Here is a 19678-nt window from a genome sequence, read left to right as displayed (position 1 = left end):
CTCTCAGGAAAAGTCGGAGTGGATTTCGGCCCACTACACGCGTGGGTGGGGGTGGGAGTGGAACCCCGCGGGCTGGAGTAACTGTGTCCGTCCCCACCTAAAACGCTTCCCGCGGGAGTTTTAGCCTAGTGGTTGTGTTGGGGGAGAGGAATGTCGAATTTGGCTCCTGCCCTTCCCCGGGGGCTGGAGACTGAAATCTTTATACTAATTCAGTGCGGGGCGACTTGGGTTCCAGGATCCCCGAGTCCGGGGGGCCCGAGGACAGCGGAGCTGGAGACCCGGGCTCCTGGGTCCCGGCCCCTGAGTGTCCAGCACTCCTCTCGCGCGCGGCCCTGGCTCCTGTCCTCACTTCCTTCCCTTTTTGACTCCTGCTCTCGGAGCGGGCGGACGTGGGGGGGAGCGGAAAGGGCGGGAGGGCCCGGGAGTCTGGCGAGGGGGTGGGGTACAACGGGGTGCGGAAAAGCCAGGGAAGGGACTCGGTCCGGGAACTTGATCAGGGGCCGGAGACCTACGGGAACAGCCGCCCGGAACCCGCGCTGCCCCCATCCCTCCTGAGCAGGTCAGAGCCAGAGCACCCTGTGACCCTGCGCGTTCCCGTACTCGTGACCCCCTCACCCCCAAAATGCAAGGCCCCCCATATTCCACCCCTGTATCCCTCCTTCCCCCCCGCCCAGCCTCCCTGCAGGACTCCCATCCGGTTACCTAGAACCCACCCGCTTACCTCCCCTCCCGATCCCCCGCGCCCACCTGACTCTCCACCTGCCCCCCTCCTGTCTCTCCCCAGGCGCCCCCATGGCCCGACCCCGCTGATTCCTTCACTCGGCCATGCTCCCGCGGCCCCTGCGGCTGTTTTGGGACACGAGCCCCCCCGGGGGAGTCGTGTTGAACAGCTTCCGGAGTCGAGACCCCGAAGAGGGTGGGGGCCCAGGTGGCCGGGGCGTGGGCGGGGGGCAGGAGGAGGAGGAGGAGGAGGAGGAGGAGGAAGACGACGAGGTGAGACGCGGGAGGTGGGAGGTAGGGGGCGTGTATATTTCAGAGACTCTCCACCTTTAGGTGTCTGTGTCCCTTCATCTCTTCCTGCCTCAGCTACTTCCGCGCCTCTCGCTGGTGTCTGCCTGTCTCCCCGCTGCGGGGAGTCCCGGCGTTTCTGTGGTTCTGTGCCGCAGTGTGACTCAGGACCTGCCCGCAGGAACCTGCCCTGTTCCTGCCAGGAGCGTCTGGCTGGCTGTCCTGCGGGTCTCTGGCCCTCTCCGCCTGTGCCTGAGTGTGCCCGTCTCTCTGGGCTTGGTGTCTAGGTCCCTGTTTCCCTCCCTGTTTTTGTTTGGCGGGGAGGGGTTTGTTTCCACAGTAACCCGCTCCTCTGATTCCGGGATTGGGGAGGGAACCCTTTGATTTCGTGACCCCTCCCCCCTCTCCTGCCGGGCTCTGGGTGGAGGCGCGAAGCCAGGGTTCTCGGACCTTGGAGGGACCATCCCGGGCTGAGTGGCGGGTGGTCACCTGCTTTCCTCCGGGACTAATGGCGGTGGCCAGGAGTAGGACTGGGGCCTCGGGAGGCCCCAAAAGTTGGATTTGAGGCCCCAAGGCTTTGGACTCCTGGGTCCAGAGTCTGGGTGAGGGCTGGGTGACTAGCAGGGCTGGTTTTTCGGGATCGGTTGGGGGAGGGGCTGGGTCACATGACACTCTGAGTCTTTCCCCCACATCATCCCCACTTCCCCTTCTCCTTCCTGTACTGGGATCAGAGCCGCCACCTCGAGGGGCGTCTCCAGGGCTGAGGGACCCGGGGAAAGGGGGCTAAGGGGAAGGACTAACTCTTTGGTCTTGGTCAGTTCCTGCGGGGGAGGGCGGAGCATGCGGCCGTGCCTGTGACTGAGGTTTCGGCTTCTCAAGGTCTCTGCCTCAGGCTTTCTGCCTCTCTCGCTTCCCGTCTCCTACCCTTTGTACCTTGATTCTCCGCTGTTCTGGGGTTCAGCTCTGGGGGGAAGGGGCTACAGCGGTCTCCAGGACCAGGGTTCCTGCATTCCATCCAGCCCCCCACGGCAACCCCCTAGACTCCACCGGGCCCTGAGGCGGCTTGCGGGGGGCTGTCTGGGCCCCAGTGGGGGAGACCTGGGGTCACCAGTCCCCCCCACCCCTCGTACTCGCTGGTACTGTCCCCCGCCGCAACAGGTGAGGGGTACAGAGGGAGGAGTAGGGCCCGGGGCTGAGGGTTGGGCAGTGGGGTATGGTGTGGAACTGCCTGACCTCCCCTTCCTTGCTCCTCCAGGCCCCTGTGTCTGTCTGGGACGAGGAGGAGGATGGTGCCACCTTTACTGTCACAAGTCGCCAGTATCGGCCTGTTGATCCCTTGGTGAGATCATAACTTTGACTTCTCACCTCTGACCCTCCACCTCCCAGTTCCCCTTCCTCCGGCCAACTTTCTGGCCAGAGTGCCAGGTTGGAAGTTTGCAGACCGGACTCTGCTGTGTGACTTAGGTCAAGTCTTTTGTCCTCTCTGAATCTTAATACAGTGAGGCTGTATCATCTCCTAGGTCTGGGATTTCCCCCAGATATCTAGGGGCAGAGTTGAAAAAAGGGTCAGTGACTGGCCCTCTGTCTCCCCCAGGCCCCGAGGCCTCCCCCAAATTCCTCCCGGAGGCTCCGAGCTGGCACTCTGGAGGCCCTGGTCAGACACCTGCTGGATGCCCGGACATCAGGGACTGACGTGACCTTCACGGCAGCCTTCCTGGCTACTCACCGGGCCTTCACCTCCACGCCTGCCCTGCTAGGGCTTATGGCTGACAGGTCAGGGTCATAAGGGACCAAGGGTCATTGACATGTCTGGATTTTCTAAAGCCAGAATATCCCGCCCAAATAGTCAAAGCCACTAGCGTTTTGGAAAAAATGGACAGATAGAATCTCTTCCACTCCCCAGGCTGGAAGCCCTTGAATCTCATCCTACTGATGAGCTAGAGAGGACGAAAGGGTGAGTGACCCCTGATTCTTAACCTCACAGTTCCCTCCGCCCAGGCTGCAGCCTGACATCTGACCCCTGGCGGATTCCACTTCTCCCAGGGTAGCCATCTCTGTACTGTCAACCTGGCTGGCCTCTCACCCTGAGGATTTTGGCTCTGAGGTCAAGGGTCAGATTGACCGGCTTGAGAGCTTCTTGCTTCGGACAGGGTATGCAGCAGGGGAGGGTGTTGGGGGGGGCGGCGCTGACCTCATCCGCAACCTCCGGTCCTGGGTGGACCCCCAGACCCCCGAACTTCCTAAGCCCCTGGCCCTCCCCGGCGATCCCCCTGCTGACCCCACGGATGTTCTGGTGTTCCTCGCTGACCACTTGGCCGAACAGCTGACCCTGCTAGATGCGGTGAGACCTTGACCTCTGACCCCCATGCCCCCTGCCCCCTACTAACCTGTCCCTGACTCCATATCCTTACTGTGCTTCCAATCCTTCCTGATCCAGCTCCCAGTCTCCTCTGTCCACCCAGTTTTGACCTTGCCCCCTTTCCTCTTGATTGTTGCCCTTCAAACCCTGTGCCCCTCTGGTTCCTTGGCTGCCTGAGATCCTCACACCCCCGATATTGGAAGGCTGACCTCACTTGACTACAAACTTTAACCTCTAACCTCCGCCCCACAGGAGCTATTTCTCAATCTGGTCCCCTCTCAGTGCCTGGGGGGCTTGTGGGGTCACAGAGACCGGCCAGGACATTCCCACCTCTGCCCATCTGTCCGGGCTACTGTCATACAGTTCAACAAGGTGGCAGGGGCAGTGGTCAGCTCTGTCCTGGGGGCTACCTCAACCGGAGAGGGGCCTGGGGAGGTGACCATACGGCCACTCCGTCCCCCCCAGAGGGCCCGGCTGCTGGAGAAGTGGATCCGTGTGGCAGAGGTAAGAGAGAGGCTCGGCCCTACTGGGGACTGTGGTGTGGAAAGAGGCCCACAGCTGTGGCCCCCTCTTGTGAACCCCACAGGAATGCCATCTGCTCCGAAACTTCTCTTCAGTGTATGCTGTGGTGTCAGCCCTGCAATCCAGCCCCATCCACAGGCTTCGGGCAGCTTGGGGGGAAGCAGCCAGGTGGGGAGGATGGGGCACTGGAGTTGGGTAAGGGCTGGGAGGAGGGCAACTGAGCCAGGCTCCTCCTCAAGGCCACTGCCCCCTGATCCCCAGGGACAGCCTCAGAGTCTTTTCCAGCCTCTGCCAGATTTTCTCCGAGGAGGATAATTATTCCCAGAGCCGGGAGCTCCTCCTGCAGGTGAGGCCTGTTCCTGGCATTCCCAGACATCCCCCCACCCCCACCCCCACCCCCATGTCTCCTTGTTCTGTCACCACCAGGAGGTGAAGCTGCAGCCTTCTCTGGAGCCAAATTCCAAGAAGTCCCCGAGGTCTGGCTCCCGGGGTGGGGTGAGTGACTAGTTGGGGGTGGAAGCAGTCTGAGGGATGGAAGAGGAGGCACAGCAGGGTGAGGAGAATTCAACTTGTTCTCTGAGGCAATGGGATAGGAAAGTGCGGAGGGATGGAGAGCCCTTGGATCAATGGCAGGGGTGACTGACTCTTACCTCTGATCTCAGGGTGTGGTTCCATACCTTGGCACCTTCTTGAAGGACCTCGTGATGCTGGACGCAGCCTCCAAGGATGAGCTGGAGGTCAGTGGTTGTGTGTGTGTGTGTGTGTGTGTGTGTGTGTGTGTGTGTGTGTGTGTGTGTGTGTGTGTGTGTAGCCTCCAAGGATGAGCTGGAGGTCAGTGGTGTGTGTGTGTGTGTGTGTGTGTGTGTGTGTGTAGCCTCCAAGGATGAGCTGGAGGTCAGTGGTGTGTGTGTGTGTGTGTGTGTGTGTGTGTGTGTAGCCTCCAAGGATGAGCTGGAGGTCAGTGGTGTGTGTGTGTGTGTGTGTGTGTGTGTGTGTGTGTGTAGCCTCCAAGGATGAGCTGGAGGTCAGTGGTGTGTGTGTGTGTGTGTGTGTGTGTGTGTGTGTGTGTGTGTGTGTGTGCGCGTGCATTGCGATAATGGAATGAGTGGGCCTCAGGGTCAGACAGACCTCCTTCCAGAAGGGGCTGCAAGGCAGAAGCATTGCCAGGACTCTGTTACTCTGGCAAGTTTGCTTAACCTCCTTGTGCCTTAGTGATCTGTAAATGGGAAACTAGTGACGTATCTACATCAACCTTTTATTATGAGAGTTAAATGAATTAATGTTTGGCGAGTGCTCAGAACATGCCTGAGATGTAAGCATATATAGATAGTTTGCTAAATAAACCAATACTGGGATCTTGGGCAAGTTCCTTATCTTTTCTGAGCTCTTATTTTCTCAACTGTAAAGTGGACACAATTTTGACCCGTGATGTTCTATTTAAAGGGTAAGGTAGGGGGCTTAGGGCATGATGGATGAGAGGGGGAGGAGGGGGATGGCCGGAGGAGTCAGAGAGGCCTAGTGAAGTGAGTGTTTGGGAGAGGGCATGTTCTCTCTGTGGCAGGGTTGGGACCCTCACCCCATCCCCTTTATCCTTGCAGAACGGATACATCAATTTTGACAAGCGGAGGAAGGTGAGGGGAGCACTTGGGCTGGATTCTAGCTGTCACTAGCCACATCCCAGGACGGGGAGAGGAGGGCAAAGTCAGGGGACCCTGAATTTTGGCACCTGCAGTCTGTGGGCTCCTTCCTAGGAGTATGCTGTCCTTTCTGAGCTGAGGCAGCTCCAGAACAAATGTCGTGGCTATGACCTCCGACCTGACCCCGATATCCAGCGGTGGCTACAGGGGCTCCGGCCACTGACAGAGGCCCAGAGGTGACTGGCTGGGTGCGGTTGGGACTCCAGGGCTCAGGCTGGGCGTGGGGGTCAGTGTGTCACACACTGACCTCTGCCCATTGCCCCCGTCCCCAGCCATCAAGTGTCCTGTGAGGTGGAGCCATCCAGTACCAGTGACCCTCCTGCCCCGCGGGTGCTTCGGCCAACGTTGGTCATCTCACAGTGGACAGAGTGAGGGAGTCAGTGGCTGGGGGGTGGTCTCTTGGGGACTTGTCCTTCTCCCTCTGACCTTACCAATGTCCTGCGACTCCAGGGTGCTGGGTTCTGTTGGAGGTCCCACACCCCTTGTCTCCTGGGACTGGCCCAGTGTGGGGGCAGAGGAGGTGCCTGGAACCCCCGCTCCACTGCTGACCCGGCTGGCCCAGGTGAGCTCCGCTCCTGAACTCTGACCTCAACACTGACCCGGACTTCGTGAATCTTTCTCCCTTGACCTCCCTGCCTTCGTGCCAGTTCCGTGTCGTTTGTCCCCAGCACATGAAGTGGCCGTCTGTCTCATCTCTGGACTCCGCCCTGGAAAGCACTCCAGCCCTGCAGAGTCCCGCTGACCCCAGCCACCTCTCTCCCCCAGCTTCCTCCCCGAGGCCTTCTCGAGGTCACCGCCGCTCAGCCTCCTGTGGCTCCCCGCTCAGTGGGGGTGCAGAAGGGGCCTCCAGGGGGGCTGGATATGGGGGAGGGGGGCCTGGGCCAGGGGCCTCTGATTGCCGCATCATCCGAGTCCAGATGGAGCTGGGGGAAGACGGCAGTGTCTACAAGAGCATCTTGGTGAGGGAGCTGCGGGCTGGGAGGTGGGGTGAAGGATGGTGCCCCGAGGGACTAGAGATGGATGATGTCTTAGGTGTCAACAGCCAAACGGGAGGATGATTTTACTTTTAATTGACCTTTGGTTTTAGCAACCATGTTTTCTTTTGAAGTTTACTTTGCATTAGCTGGTGCACCTTGAAGTTTGGGTGGCCATATTAGATTTTCAGAACCAACAGCGGTTTCCCCACAGGAAGCAGCCCAGCAACTATGTGGGCTGGCGGATGGAGTACAGGGAGCCACCATGTTGGGTTTCCCTCTTCACTCGAAAGTTTGGGTGCGGGTAACCTTTTCTGGTTGGGATCACTGGCTAGGGTTGGAAAAATGGAAAGCATAGGTCATTATGGCCAACTGATTGCTCTTTTGGTCTGCTGTCCTGCCAGGTGACAAGCCAGGACAAGGCTCCAAGTGTCATCAGTCGTGTCCTTAAGAAAAACAATCGTGATTCTGCGGTGGCTTCAGAGTATGAGCTAGTGCAGCTGCTCCCAGGGGAGCGAGGTCAGAGGCTGGGAGGGCAGACAGACTCTGGAGAGCGCGTCCACATCCGGGGGGTTGTGTGGGGAATGACTGTGTTTGTGCTTGACACCCTTTCTGAACCTACAGAGCTGACCATCCCCCCCTCGGCTAACGTCTTCTACGCTATGGATGGAGCTTCACTCGATTTCCTCCTGCGGCAGCGGCGGCGGCCCTCCACTGCTACACTGGGCCGCACCAGTGGCCCTTCTGCCTCAGGAACTCCCCCAAGTGAGGGAGGAGGGGGTTCTTTTCCCAGGATCAAGGCCACGGGGAGGAAGATTGCCCGAGCACTGTTCTGAGGAGGAAGCCCTGTTGGCTCCTAGAACTCATGGTGGCCATGCCAGATGTGGGGAGCCATCCTGAATGGTGGCAGTTGCCGCACTGGGAAAAAATCCAGAAGGATGGCCAACCACCCTGGGGCAGTGAAGCGCCACTGGTTTACCAGACAGTCAAGATCCAGCCCTATGGGAACTGGTAATCTTGGTACCCAAGATGGATACCTGTGTATAGCTTCCCACTTTCCATGAATGCAGCACACAGCTAGTGCTGGGAAAAGGATCCGTTTCTGATTCCTGGCCACATCCTAGCATGCTAAGGGCCAAGGAAAGGCCTGGAAGTAGGAGGAAAGGAAAGGCCTGGAAGTAGGGGGAAAGGAAAAGCCTAGAGGCTCTGAGCCCCAGGGGAAGGGAATGGTAAGAAAAAGGTTCTAGTAGGAGATCCTCTTCCTAGTCTGGGGGTTCCTGTCACTGTGACAACACTAATAAACCAAAACACTACCTGAACTCTACTCCCATCCTTGCAGTGTGTACGAACTAGCTGCTTGGAGTGGGGGTGGGGAGTTGGCTGAAGGTAGACACCATGGAAAAAGAGGGGCCCAATGTTCTCTATCCATGAAGATCTGGAAGAAAGGACTTGGTGGAAACGGTTTCCTCAGAATGGTTTGTTCCTCCCCAGCAACCTCGCCATCCCTGGTCCCTTTATTTGCTCTTACATCTTTCTCCTCAGTTGCTACAAACCCATGTCAAGTACTAGCCATCCCAATTAAAGTGATCAGCATGAAGAACACGCCTGGCTCTGAATTTGTAAGAAACGATTTTAGGACAAAGAAATGGACAATGTACAAACCGGGAGACCTTACAATATTACAATGCATTATGTGCTAGGGCTTGAAATCAGTTTAAGCTACACTCAAATTCTAGGAAGAAAGTGACGAAAAAGAACTAATATGCCAGGGCTATTTTGAGGATGACAAGAAATCATAGCAAAGGAGGGTCACCGTGTTTCATTCTGGGGTTAGAGAATTGTGAGTTCTTCAATAAACTCACTTTCCCTAAAATTATTGCATTGTAAATGCCCTTTTCACGTTTCCAACCAAGATAAGGAAGAGTTAAGGGTTCCACACACAGGCAAGAATTAGGTTTGAGACATTTCAGATTTTAGTCTCAAGGAAGAAGAGTTACTCTGCCATACAGAGATTACAGTGCAAGGATCTGGACCTGAGAGAGTAATGCAGGTGATAAACAAGGTGGAAGGGACCAGTAGAATGGATGGAGACGATTATGAGAGAAGCGGCTGGTCAGAAAACGGCCAGGTATTTTCACATTTTATTAACTACAGTATAGACCCTAGAGCTGCCTCATTTCCTTCCCCGCCCCCGCTCAGGACAGGGTCAGACCTTCCCAGGAGCCCCTGCTTTTGCTGCCTGGGCCCGCTGGAACTCCTGCTGCAGCTGAGCAAGGGTCTCTCTCTGTTGCTCTGACTGCCGCTCTAGGTCCCGGAGCTGGGATTCGTATCGCTTACTGAGAAAAGGCAAAAAAGCAAGTAAGGAGAAATTAGTGAGACTTACTGTTGAGGGTGCTGAAGGCAAGAAGGATATTGGTGGAAAACTTGAGATCTAATGGGAAGATGGAAAAGAGTTACAAGGGAAGGGTTGGAGGAACTGGACAATTGGGGGCTGCTCTGGAGAGCGACTCTACAATGGTTCCTCAATACCTTTATCCCAACGCGTCAGGTACATTACGGGGGTGGAATGAAGACTCACATCTCAGCCGTGATGTAGTCCAGCCTTTTCCCAACTGTGGCCCGAGCTTCCCCCAGCTCCTGTTTGACCAGCACGGGACCCAGAAGTTTAAAGACCACATTGGATCCATCCAGCAGGGCCAGTTCCTGATGGAGGAGTGGGACATATATGATCAGAATTACTGCCAGGACAGGTCCCTCCTCACCCCACAAATCCCAGTCTCTCACCTCCTTCACGATATTATTTTCTGTTAGTTGTGCCTCTAGTTTTTGCCTCCCTGACATGGATTTACTCAAGTCTGGCGGGTGGGAGGAAAGACTTCATTAGAGACATCACACGTGCCACCCGACCCCCAAACTCCTGATGAGAAAAAGATGCAGTTGAGGAAGTAGGCCAAGGGCGGGGCGGCGAGTCAGTGGATGGTAAGAGTAGGGGATAGAACCGCACGCTGGGGCCGGGAGTAGGTGGGGTGGGGTGGGGGCAGTGCAGAACACATTGTCTGGGTATGGCTTTGGGTTGTGAGGGCATTGGGGCGAGGCCACACCGACCCTGCTCCCTTACCCTTCTGTAGCTGTTGATATTTCTCCACTTCTCCCTGTAACTTCTTCTGGATTAGCTCAGCCATAGCGAGGACGAAAGCCTGCGGGGAGCGGGAGGGGGGCGCTGGGTCTCACACTCTGGAAGATACCCGAACTCCCTTTTCTGGCCTGCGAAAATGACAGCTCTCCTGACAGGCAGCCTCTCAGGATACTGCAGTCTCTTCGGATCCGGAATATCTGCTCCACCCCGGCCCCAGTGGGTGGCGGGCGAAACAGGGCCGCAAACCCCTCAACCAAAACCCTGCCCACTCACGTTCTCCCTTCAGTATTGGTAAACCCGGAAGTAAACAATGAATGCCGGGAAAAGACGGCGCCGGAAGCTTTCGTCTGACGCATGCCGGGAAATGTAGTTCTAACATGTTTAGTGAGAGGCGTTCCGCTGAGAAGACTGGATTTGGAAGGTTTTAGGCAAGATGGGGAAACCAAGCTGGAAAAAGAAACTGCACGGTTGTTTGGGACCTGGCCCCGGACAGCCTCTCTTTCATTACTCGGGCATAAGCTGCTGCACGGGAGGGCGGGGCCAAGGCCCGCGGAGGCCCTCAGTGGCGAGCGCGCCCTCAGTCAAGATGGCGCCTAGAAGGCTTCAGACCTGGGGCGGCTCTGATTGGATGAGGGTCGGAGAACTTCCGGGAGTTCTCCGTCCGATTGTGGGACAGCTGAGGAGTTTGCACGTGTGTCCTGGTTCGAGTGGACTAGATGGAGGCGGTCCCCAAGCCGGGCAGTAATGTCCCGCCCAAGAAAGACAAACTTCAGGGCAAGAAGAAGGTAGAGACCTCCTTGGGGTGGAAGGGAAGTTTTTAGCTGCAGGGTTGGAGGGGCGGGGCGAGGGGCAGCGGACTATCGGGGATCCTGATCTGCCGGCAGAAACCGCGGCGATACTGGGAGGAAGAGACCACTCCGACCGCTGCCGGAGCCTCTCCAGGTCCCTCTCGTAAACGGAAGAGGAATCGAGAGCTCCGCCCCCAGAAGCCAAAGAACGCTCACAGCACAAAGAAGTCTCGGATCTCCCAGAAGCCCCAGGTCCCGAAGAAACCCCGGGAACGGAGGAGTCTAGGGCCTCAGCGGAGCTTGTCTGGGGTGAGCCTGAGACCTGATAGGGTGGCAAGGCAAGTCGCCTTGTGCTTGAGGGTACGAGGGTTGGGGTCCACCTGAGCCGGCTTCCTAATTGCCTCCTCCCTGCCCCAGGCCCAGGACCCATTTGCAGGTCCCGCCCCCGTCCCTGTGGAGGTGGTTCAGAAGTTCTGTCGCATTGACAAATCCAAAAAGGTGAGGACCAGTCGGAGAGTGGGGAGGGATTGCAGGCAGGGAGTGTCTGGGTGAGTTGGATGGAGGCGGGGCCAGGTGGCTCTCCTGTGACCCCCATATCCCTTGGTTCTTCTCCCACTCCTTCTCCACCAACGATGTTGTAGTTGCCACGTTCTGAGACCAAAATCCGGAGACGACTTGAGGCGGCTGAAGCTCAAGAAGAGGAAATAAGTGTCAAAGCTGCTCGTTCTGAGCTGCTGCTTGCTGAGGAACCTGGGTGAGTGGACCCTAATGTGGGCCTCCCCAGCCACTGCTTTATGGGGCTCTCATTTCTCATTTTTATGTTGGTACGCCCACTTCATATTAGGAAGCCTTAATGCACCCCTGATGCTCACTTGCAGGTTTCTGGAAGGAGAGGATGGAGAGGACACAGCAAAGATATGCCAGGCTGACATCGTGGAGGCTGTGGACATTGCAAGTGCAGCCAAAGTGAGCCTGAGAATGGAAAAGGGGCCAGTGGGTTGATGGATGCAGAGTAAGATGGGAGTGGGGACTAGAAGAGAAAATTACCAAAGGAAGCCAATTCTTTCTTTTTTTTCTTGTTTTTCTTTTCTAGCATTTTGACTTGAACTTGAGGCAGTTTGGACCCTACAGGCTTAATTACTCTCGAACTGGGAGGTAAGGAATTCCAGTTACTTCAGTCTTGCCCATCTCAGCCATACCAGTGTGTGTCTGGGTTGTTGATGTAGGGAGGGTCTTGTGATTTGCTTGCATGTGAGGGTGAGCGTGTATGGCCGCATCTCTGCTCTCACCTGGAGAGGAGGAGCTGGTGTGGGGCAGACCTCTGAGCCCAGGTGCCGCCCTGAACTGACAACCTGCCCGTCCTCCAATTCCAACAGACACCTGGCTTTTGGAGGGCGCCGGGGTCATGTGGCCGCGCTTGACTGGGTGACAAAGAAGCTCATGTGCGAGATCAACGTCATGGAGGCAGTGCGGGACATCCGGTCAGTGGCCTCGTTCAGCAGCAGTGGGGCTGAGACAGCCCATCCCTGATCGAATGACAGCCGGTGACTCCCTTTCATGTTGTACCGTTACTCTGCTCCTCCCAGGTTTCTGCATTCGGAGGCACTGCTTGCTGTCGCCCAGAACCGCTGGCTTCACATTTACGACAACCAGGGCATCGAGCTCCATTGCATCCGCCGCTGTGACCGCATTACGCGGCTTGAGTTCCTGCCTTTCCACTTCCTCCTGGCCACAGCTGTGAGTGGCTGTGGAGCACAGGGACCGGGTGGCAGCCCCTGAGAAGACTGACCATCCTCCCCTGGGGCCCCAGTAGAGGAAGGACTCAGGACTCATTTTCTCTCTCTCTCTCTCTTAGTCAGAGACAGGGTTTCTGACCTACCTGGACGTGTCAGTGGGAAAGATTGTGGCAGCTCTGAATGCTCGGGCTGGACGGCTTGACGTCATGACTCAGAACCCTTACAATGCCGTCATCCATCTGGGACACAGCAATGGTTGGTCCCTGGGTGAACTTTGACCCTGACCATTCTGTCCTACTTTTCTTTTCTTTTTTTTTTCAGCTTGAGGGATCTTAGTTCTCCGACCAGGGATCGAACCTGGGCCCTCAGCATTGAAAGCTCTGAGTACTAACCACTGGACTGCCAGGGAATGCCCCTGCTTTTCTTCTATATTTGCTTTTAACGGGTCCCTTCAGGTTGCTCCTCAGCTTCCCTCTCTTGTTACTTCTTGGCTTTGAGTCCCCATCTTTCCTAGGTTTAATCACCTCAGCGCCCTTTTAGTAACTAAAGTTCTCCTCTGATGCCCAGGGACTGTGTCTTTATGGAGTCCATCTGTGAAGGAGCCACTGGCAAAGATTCTCTGTCACCGTGGTGGGATCCGGGCTGTGGCAGTAGATTCTACAGGCACGTAAGTCACTTGTTTGGGCCTGAGGTGCTGGGGGTGAGGGGCGGTGTGTGTGTCACAGCTGGGCAGAAAGGAGAGGAGGAGCACAGACTCTGGAGCCAAGCTCCTTGGGTTTAAATCCTGGTGTTATCCCTGACCAGCCATGTCAGCGAGCACGTTAGGTGACCTCGGTGTACCACACATTGTCCTCACCCTGAGACTGGCGATATGAGTGTCTCGCTCAAGGGCCAGAAGACTTTTTCTGTAAAGAGCCTGATAGTAAGTATTTTAGGCTGTGTTGGCAATGGGGCATAACTGAGTGATTTATGTAGGTCCTTAAATAACAAGAGGAAACAAAGGATTGCAAATTTTTAAGCAATGAAATTAGAAAAATTGAATGCAACATTTTTGTAATACAGGTCTACTCATGAGAAGAATTGGGATTCCTGGTTTTGAAGAATAATATTTGGCTTAATTGAGGTTGAAAGTTAGTGCCCCAAATCATCCAACCCAATTGCAAATGTTTATCTACAGATGCTGATCTGTGGAGAGATTTTGCATGTTATCTTTGCAAACATCTTTTCGCAGATAGATGATGAGATGGGTGGTACCTGAAATGCTCTCAAGTGAGATGCTTTACGTGGTGTCAGTCTTGACCACAATACCGTGCTGTCTTAGCACAAAAAGCAGCCACAGAATAAGTAACTGAATGAGTGTGACTGTGTCCCAATAAATCTTTATTTGTAGATGCCGACATTGGAGTTTTCAAAAAATTTTCATGTTTCAAAATATATTTCTTTTGATTTTTTTTCTCAACCACTTAAAAATGTAAAAACCATTCCTTACAGCTTGTGGGCTGTACAGAAATAGGTGGTGCGCTGGCTTTGCTGGCTCATGGGCCATAGTTTGCCAAGCCCGGGGCTTAGCTTAGAAAACTGTTGTAGGCGTGAACGCGAGTTAAGGCCTATAGAGTTGATCACGGTGCCTGGTGGGTAGGGAGCGTTGTGTTTCATCATCTTTGTCGAAGACGATTGTCCTCTTTAGGTCTGGCTGGCGATGTGAAGGGTTGTGGGTGGCAGGTCTGCTTTGAATTTCCGCCTCACGAGCACTCTGAAGTCCTGACTGCTTTTCCCCTCCAGGGTCCCTCCAAAATCTGTTTCTCACCATTGTCACTCTCTCGGTTTCTAGCGTCCAGTTCTTCCTCCTTCTTGTGTGTCCTGGGTATTTATATCAGAATACTCTTTCCCATGTGGCTTTCCTCCTTTTATACCATTGCTCAGGAATCTTCTACATTAAGTATTAACTCCATAACCTTACTTTTAAGTTGTCTGATAGAAAATCAGGAAGAAGAAAAGCCCCGTGGCTACCAACTTATGAAAGCCTGCCAGATGCTCAGGCCTCCTGGGCCCCCCATAGTTGTGTCTCCGTGGACAAGTGGTTTGCTTCTGCCCCTTTTACTCCATGTCTGTGCCAGTCTGGTGCTAGGAGTGTCGGGAGGCCTGTCCCGAGGTTTTCTGCTTTCTGTGGGCCAGTGGACCTGAGCTGGACTTGGCCTTCCCCGGGTTGCCTGGGTCAGCTACTTCTGCACTCAGGGCTCCATCAGTTCGTTCACAGAGGTTTGGTCAACAGCAAGATGCCAGACGGCTCTGGTCCTTGGTCTTAGGCCCACCCCAGCTTAGCTCTGGTCCTCCTCAGGGGTGCCTCAGACCAGCCACAGGGGCTCCAGAGATGAGGCTGACTGTCGTCCTCAGCTGGCTTTCTGGAAGCTTGCATTAGGATTGGATTGGACTTGCAAAGCTGAAGTGTTTCTTACAAGTTCAGTCGCGTGGTAGTGTGGCCTTGGATACCCATCTGGCCACTGGGGGGGCATTTGCACAGAGGATCCCAGAGCTGGGTGTGTTTGGGGCAGGAGCCAGCGTGCGCTCCTGAGTTGTTGGCTCAGTGAATGGTGTGACCCTGTGTCCCAGGAGCCCTGCATAAGTCCTGGTTTGTGCTGATGGCCTCTCCCTCGGGTGGAGCTGGGCCCTGATTGTCTTGTCAGGACAAGTATCCAGCTGGGTGTCTCTTCGGCCCCATCACAGGCCAAGTCTCTGCTCAAGTAGGAACTCCTTAGTGTCTTCTTCCTGGGTTCACAGCCAAGGCTAAGAGGAGGGTCTTAGGCTTCTGGCAAACATACATCTCCTGGCCTGGCCGGTCCCACTTCAGCCTCCTTGAGGAGCAACTTGAACATCAATAGAAACTCCAACCTCTGCAAATAAATGACTTGCATGGTACATGCTTCCTTGAGAGGATTTGGTCACCAACCTTGCCCACCCTCCTTCCAGGGATAGGGGCGGGGCAGGGCCCTCTAGTGCATCACTTCCTTGCTTCCTAAAGAGGTTTTCTCAGGTCCATGCAGTCTCCACCTTGTGGCCTGTCACTGCCGGAGAGCAGCTTTGGGAACTATCTCCCGTCCGACCTTCAGGAACCCCTGCAATTTGTCCCTTCCTGGCCCTCCTGGCCATATTTCCCACCAGCCTGGAAAACAAACCCCTGCTTCCATCTCCCTGTCTTCACACTCTAACACTCATTCATTTGTACCTGCTTATACATGCATCTCTGTTTCTTGTGCTTTCTTGAGAATTACCTAGAATGGCTCAAATCCCACGAAGCCCTCCCTGACCACTGCCATGAGCCCTTCCTGCTGCTTACCGATAGGCTGCCTGTCTATGTGGTGGGACCTCACACCTGGGTGTAGATTGTTGTGTGTCCCCTCCCTTTCATTCACATGTCGTGAGTGGGTAAGAGTACAGACACTAAAGACACAGGTCTGACTTGAATTCTGCCTCTCCCACTCACCCTGATTGCCTCTGAGCTAGCTTCAGTTTCTTCTCTGTAAAAGGGAAATGAAAATAGTACAGCTGCGTGACGCCTCACTGAGAGGAGGCGCGTGTGGTGTGATGGTAGTGATTACTGTCATTGTTGGTCTTCTCCTCAACCAGACCTGATGACTTGGCCACAGTCCTGCCCATTAAGCTCATACTATGGATTAATCACCCTCCCTTGCCCCCAGGCACATGGCCACCTCTGGCCTGGACCACCAGCTGAAGATCTTTGACTTGCGAGGGACGTTCCAGCCTCTGAGCGCTCGGACCCTGCCCCAGGGAGCAGGGCACCTGGCCTTCTCCCAGCGGGGACTGCTGGCTGCAGGAACGGGCGATGTGGTCAACATATGGGCAGGACAGGGCAAGGCCAGCCCCCTGTCCCTTGAGCAGCCCTACCTCACCCACCGGCTCTTGGGCCACGTGCATGGCCTTCAGTTCTGCCCCTTTGAAGATGTGCTGGGAGTGGGGCACAGCGGGGGCATCACGAGCATGCTGGTCCCTGGTGAGTGGGCAGGGCTGGGGCTCTAAGTGGATGACCTCGGCATGGAAGCTGGAGTGGGCCTGGCCCTTAGACAGCTGGGGGCCAGGGGCTTGCTCAGGCTGGAGCAGGTTCTTGTTTACAGTTCCGTGCTCCTTCCTCCCTCCAGGGGCTGCTGAGCCCAACTTCGACGGCCTGGAGAGTAACCCATACAGGAGCCGGAAGCAGCGCCAGGAGTGGGAGGTGAAGGCCCTACTGGAGAAGGTGAGGAAGTGTCTGCATGTGGTTTGGGGCCGGGGGTCTTGGGAAGAGTGGGCTTCAGCGGTGTCTCTGGTTTCCAGCCCTCTTTGGTGTCACCCTCCTGTGGCTCCTTACACATTCCAGTCCCTCTGTGACACACCCAGGTACCTGCAGAGCTCATTTGTCTGGACCCACGAGCCCTGGCAGAAGTTGATGTCATCTCTCTGGAGCAGGAAAAGAAGGAACGGCTAGAGAGGCTGGTACGGAGCATGCCCCCAAGGGCCCGGGCCTTCTTCACCCCCACATCCTGTCCCCACCATGTCCTCTGAAGTGCAGTTCCCTGCCTTGCAAGTCTGTTTCAGGTTTCACTCCTGTCCCCTCAGGGCTACGATCCCGACACCAAGCCTCCCTTCCAGCCAAAGCCAAAGCAGAAGGGCCGCAGCTCCACAGCAAGTCTGGTGAAGAGGAAGAGGAAGGTCATGGATGAGGAACACAGGGTAAGTGAGCATTGGGGGATGGGCCGGGCAGCCTGTGGGCTATGCCCTCCTGCTTGTACCTTTGGCCTTGCCAGCCTGCCACTTCTCAGCTCGCTTCTTTCTCCCCACCCCAGGACAAAGTCCGGCAGAGCCTGGAGCAGCAGCCACAGAAGCAAGAGAAGGCCAAGCCCATGGGGGCCCGGCCATCTGCCCTGGACAGATTTGTGCGTTGAGCCAGGCTCCAGGGGTTTCTGGGAACAACATTCTCTCCCCAAGAGCACCTGTGGGGAATGACCTGTTCCCTGGAATGAGGAAGGAGCAGTGAGCCCCCTCCCTCACAGGGGGAGGAAAGCTGACTCCTGGGGGTGGGGGGAGAGGGCTTGGTATTAAACAGGAAGGTGGGCTTTTGCATAACATGTCTGGATCATCCCATGGACCTGTTCCCTTCCCACGTCCGGCCTGGGGCTGCTCTCGGCCGCGAGAGGTCGTGGTGTCTTGCTTCTACCCTCACCCCTATCTTGTGGTCGCTGTGGCTTTAGTGTGGCTCTCTAGGGCCTTCCTCCAAGGAGAGGATGTCCTCCCTCTCCCACATCCCTGGAGATGTCCTTTCCATCCAGCAGGCTCTGGTAGCCTTCAGGCTCCCCAGGTTTGTGATCTGAGACTCCTGGTGAGGACCACACTGTACTCGAAGAGGAAGAGAGACAAGTTTATTGAGGGGCTTGTGCCCCTCCCCTGCCGTGGCTGGAGAGAACAACCCAGCATGTGCGGGTCTTCCTGATGACCATCTTTGGGTCTGGCAGGCCAGGCAGCCCCCTAGGTGTCTCCTGTATCCCTCAGTCTTCAGTGACAGACTGAGCATCTGGTGTAGGGCAACCAATCAGTTGCAGCCAGCTAGAGCCCCTGCCTTGGGCCCGGGAGAGAGGAGGTGGTGAGGGTGCTGGCTGGACTCTCAGCTCCTCACCCCTCTCCTGGGCGCCCAGGCCCTCTCAGCTGTGAAGCCAGGCTATTACCCGGCATCGGAAGATGCCGAGGACTCCCTGGAGCCAGGAGCAGAAAGGTACAGTTCTTTCCCCGTCAGAGCCACCCACCAGCTTCCAGGCTTCCTGCATCTCCCAGGGGTCCAACTTGTGGGATGTCAGCAGGAATTTCCCATAGCAGCACCGATCCAGCGGGTAATGGGTGGCACCAGCCAGCTTGACACAGTGGGTTGGGGCAAGGCCTCCTCGTCGGGCACTTAACCCCACAAAAACATCCTCCAGTGGCAGAGGGGGTGCCCGGCTGGCTACCTTCAGTATGAGCTGCACAGCAGAAGCCGATAGCACATACCCCGTGCCTGAGGCGTAGGGGGGAAAGGGGCCCCAGGTGGGAGGCCACTGTTCCTCTGATATCTGGTGCTTGCCCCCTGGTGTCCGAGAGGGGTGCACCCGCCAATGTACACGGCCCAGGTACAAGAGAGGCACGGGCTGGCTCGCCAAGGTGGCGTCTCCTTCCCACTTTTCATCTCCAACTTTTGCCTTTCTCGGGGGCCCCATGCCCCTTTCCCATTGCTCCCAGCGTCCTCCTCGCCGGACCAGCTCTGATATCAGTTCGGGGACATTGACGAACACATCATCGTCGGTCTTGAGGATGTAACGGGCCACGGGGCAGTGTTTGTCGGCCCAGTTCAGCCCGCTGAGGGTCTTGAGAGTGAGGTTGCGGTAGGAATCCTGGAAGGCTGCCTGCATTATGTCCCCCTGGGCCGCTGACTCCCGCGCCAGGTCGTTCCCGCGCGAGCCCCAGCTGGGCTCTCCCAGCAGAAAGACAGTCTGCACCCTGAGCCCTCGGGCCTCGCGCAGCCGGCCCCACGAGGCCCGAATGGCGTTTCTCTGGTTCAGGTTCTCCGGGGCCGTGCACACCAGAATTAGCAGGAAGGGCGGGGGGCCGGGACCGCTGCACGCCTCCTCGTTGGGGATCAGGAGGCGGGGCAGGGTCAGGGGCGGCCCGGGCGAGGCCGGGCCCGGCAGCAGGGAAGCTAGCGAGAGGCTCAGTAGCTCCTCCCCGATGCCCGAGGGCCCAAAGAGCGTCCAGACAATCAAGAGCAGCAGGGCGGCCAGGAGAAGGCGCCGGAAGAGGCTGAGGCGCATGATGCGGCGCAGTCAGAGGGGACCTGGAGGGGAAAATGGAATGCGGTTAGAGGGCGGAGAGTGCAGTTCTAGGACACTTGGGTCCCTACCCGGCCACGCCAGGGCTGGGGCGGGCGGAGGGTACGGCCTGTACCAGCGCCCTAAGGTGGCGGCGCGGGAAGCGGCGCGGCGGGGCCCATGGCTGCAGCTGGGGGGAGGTTACCTTGTCGGCTCGGCCGCCGAGACCTGGCTCCATGGCCGGCGGGTTTCCGCTTCACCAGTCACCTCCCCCGTCCGCAGCGGCGGCCTAGTCCCGCCCCTCTCGCTGGGAGGGCGTGGCGTGCGCTTCCCCGGAAACCCTGTTAGAAGCTTTGCAGCCTCGCGGCAAGCACAATGCAGAGAGGGAGCGGGTGGTGAAGTGGGGTCTTTCCTGAAACTGGGCAGTGGAGTTGGACCCGCGGGCCTCGGGCACAGCGGGCGAACGCTGTGCAGCCGGAACGGCAGCGGCCCCCTCGCAACAACGCGCCCCACCCCTCCCTGCCGCCTCAGCTCTTCCGGGTCACCAAAATCAGCATCTCCCAACTCTCAAAACCTAGGGTGGTAAAGACCTGGAAATACTCACCTAAGCGGCAACCGGCTAGGCTCAACTACCTAC

General features: G+C 56.8%; 4 protein-coding genes across 9 annotated transcripts; 2 read left to right on the top strand and 2 right to left on the bottom strand.

Moving 5' to 3' along the window:
- The first annotated feature begins 32 nt into the window (after positions 1-32).
- On the top strand, positions 33-8160 carry RGL2 (ral guanine nucleotide dissociation stimulator like 2). Of its 6 annotated transcripts, XM_067006020.1 has the most exons (19): positions 445-559; positions 785-993; positions 1087-1295; positions 2264-2347; positions 2603-2781; positions 2912-2962; positions 3052-3349; positions 3620-3871; positions 3954-4057; positions 4151-4235; positions 4316-4384; positions 4552-4626; positions 5488-5520; positions 5641-5762; positions 5859-5954; positions 6037-6148; positions 6255-6545; positions 6965-7079; positions 7185-8160. In XM_067006020.1, exons 5-19 carry the CDS (start codon positions 2771-2773, stop codon positions 7394-7396), a joined length of 1926 nt encoding a protein of 641 aa, XP_066862121.1. In that variant the 5' UTR covers positions 445-559; positions 785-993; positions 1087-1295; positions 2264-2347; positions 2603-2770; the 3' UTR covers positions 7397-8160. The 6 variants fall into 6 exon arrangements, with proteins under 6 accessions (XP_058932061.1, XP_066862120.1, XP_066862121.1 ...); XM_059076078.2 differs by lacking the exon at positions 1087-1295 and having other exon boundaries at positions 33-559; XM_067006019.1 differs by lacking the exon at positions 1087-1295 and having other exon boundaries at positions 264-559; positions 785-916.
- A 525-nt stretch (positions 8161-8685) lies between these two features.
- PFDN6 (prefoldin subunit 6) lies at positions 8686-10008 on the bottom strand. The gene is made up of 4 exons (XM_059076079.2): positions 9679-10008; positions 9345-9415; positions 9139-9263; positions 8686-8896 (listed from the first exon to the last, which is right to left on the bottom strand). The coding sequence occupies exons 1-4, from the start codon at positions 9740-9742 to the stop codon at positions 8767-8769; spliced, it is 390 nt and encodes a 129-aa protein (XP_058932062.1). The 5' UTR covers positions 9743-10008; the 3' UTR covers positions 8686-8766.
- Positions 10009-10342: 334 nt separating this feature from the next.
- WDR46 (WD repeat domain 46) lies at positions 10343-17335 on the top strand. The gene is made up of 15 exons (XM_059076316.2): positions 10343-10481; positions 10581-10793; positions 10902-10982; positions 11126-11238; positions 11363-11450; positions 11578-11639; positions 11861-11965; positions 12071-12221; positions 12340-12475; positions 12788-12887; positions 15916-16229; positions 16375-16469; positions 16610-16705; positions 16829-16942; positions 17056-17335. Exons 1-15 carry the CDS (start codon positions 10413-10415, stop codon positions 17152-17154), a joined length of 1836 nt encoding a protein of 611 aa, XP_058932299.1. The 5' UTR covers positions 10343-10412; the 3' UTR covers positions 17155-17335.
- Positions 17336-17606: 271 nt separating this feature from the next.
- B3GALT4 (beta-1,3-galactosyltransferase 4) lies at positions 17607-19541 on the bottom strand. Its single transcript, XM_059076315.2, has 2 exons — positions 19247-19541; positions 17607-19067 (listed from the first exon to the last, which is right to left on the bottom strand). The coding sequence occupies exon 2, from the start codon at positions 19042-19044 to the stop codon at positions 17908-17910; it is 1137 nt and encodes a 378-aa protein (XP_058932298.1). The 5' UTR covers positions 19045-19067; positions 19247-19541; the 3' UTR covers positions 17607-17907.
- Between the last annotated feature and the right edge of the window lie 137 nt (positions 19542-19678).

This window comes from Kogia breviceps, chromosome 10 (assembly GCF_026419965.1).
Source record: "Kogia breviceps isolate mKogBre1 chromosome 10, mKogBre1 haplotype 1, whole genome shotgun sequence".
NCBI classification, from domain to species: Eukaryota; Metazoa; Chordata; class Mammalia; order Artiodactyla; family Physeteridae; genus Kogia; species Kogia breviceps.
The sequence above is the reverse complement of the archived record's forward strand: the minus strand, read 5'-3'. Positions and strand labels throughout refer to the sequence as shown.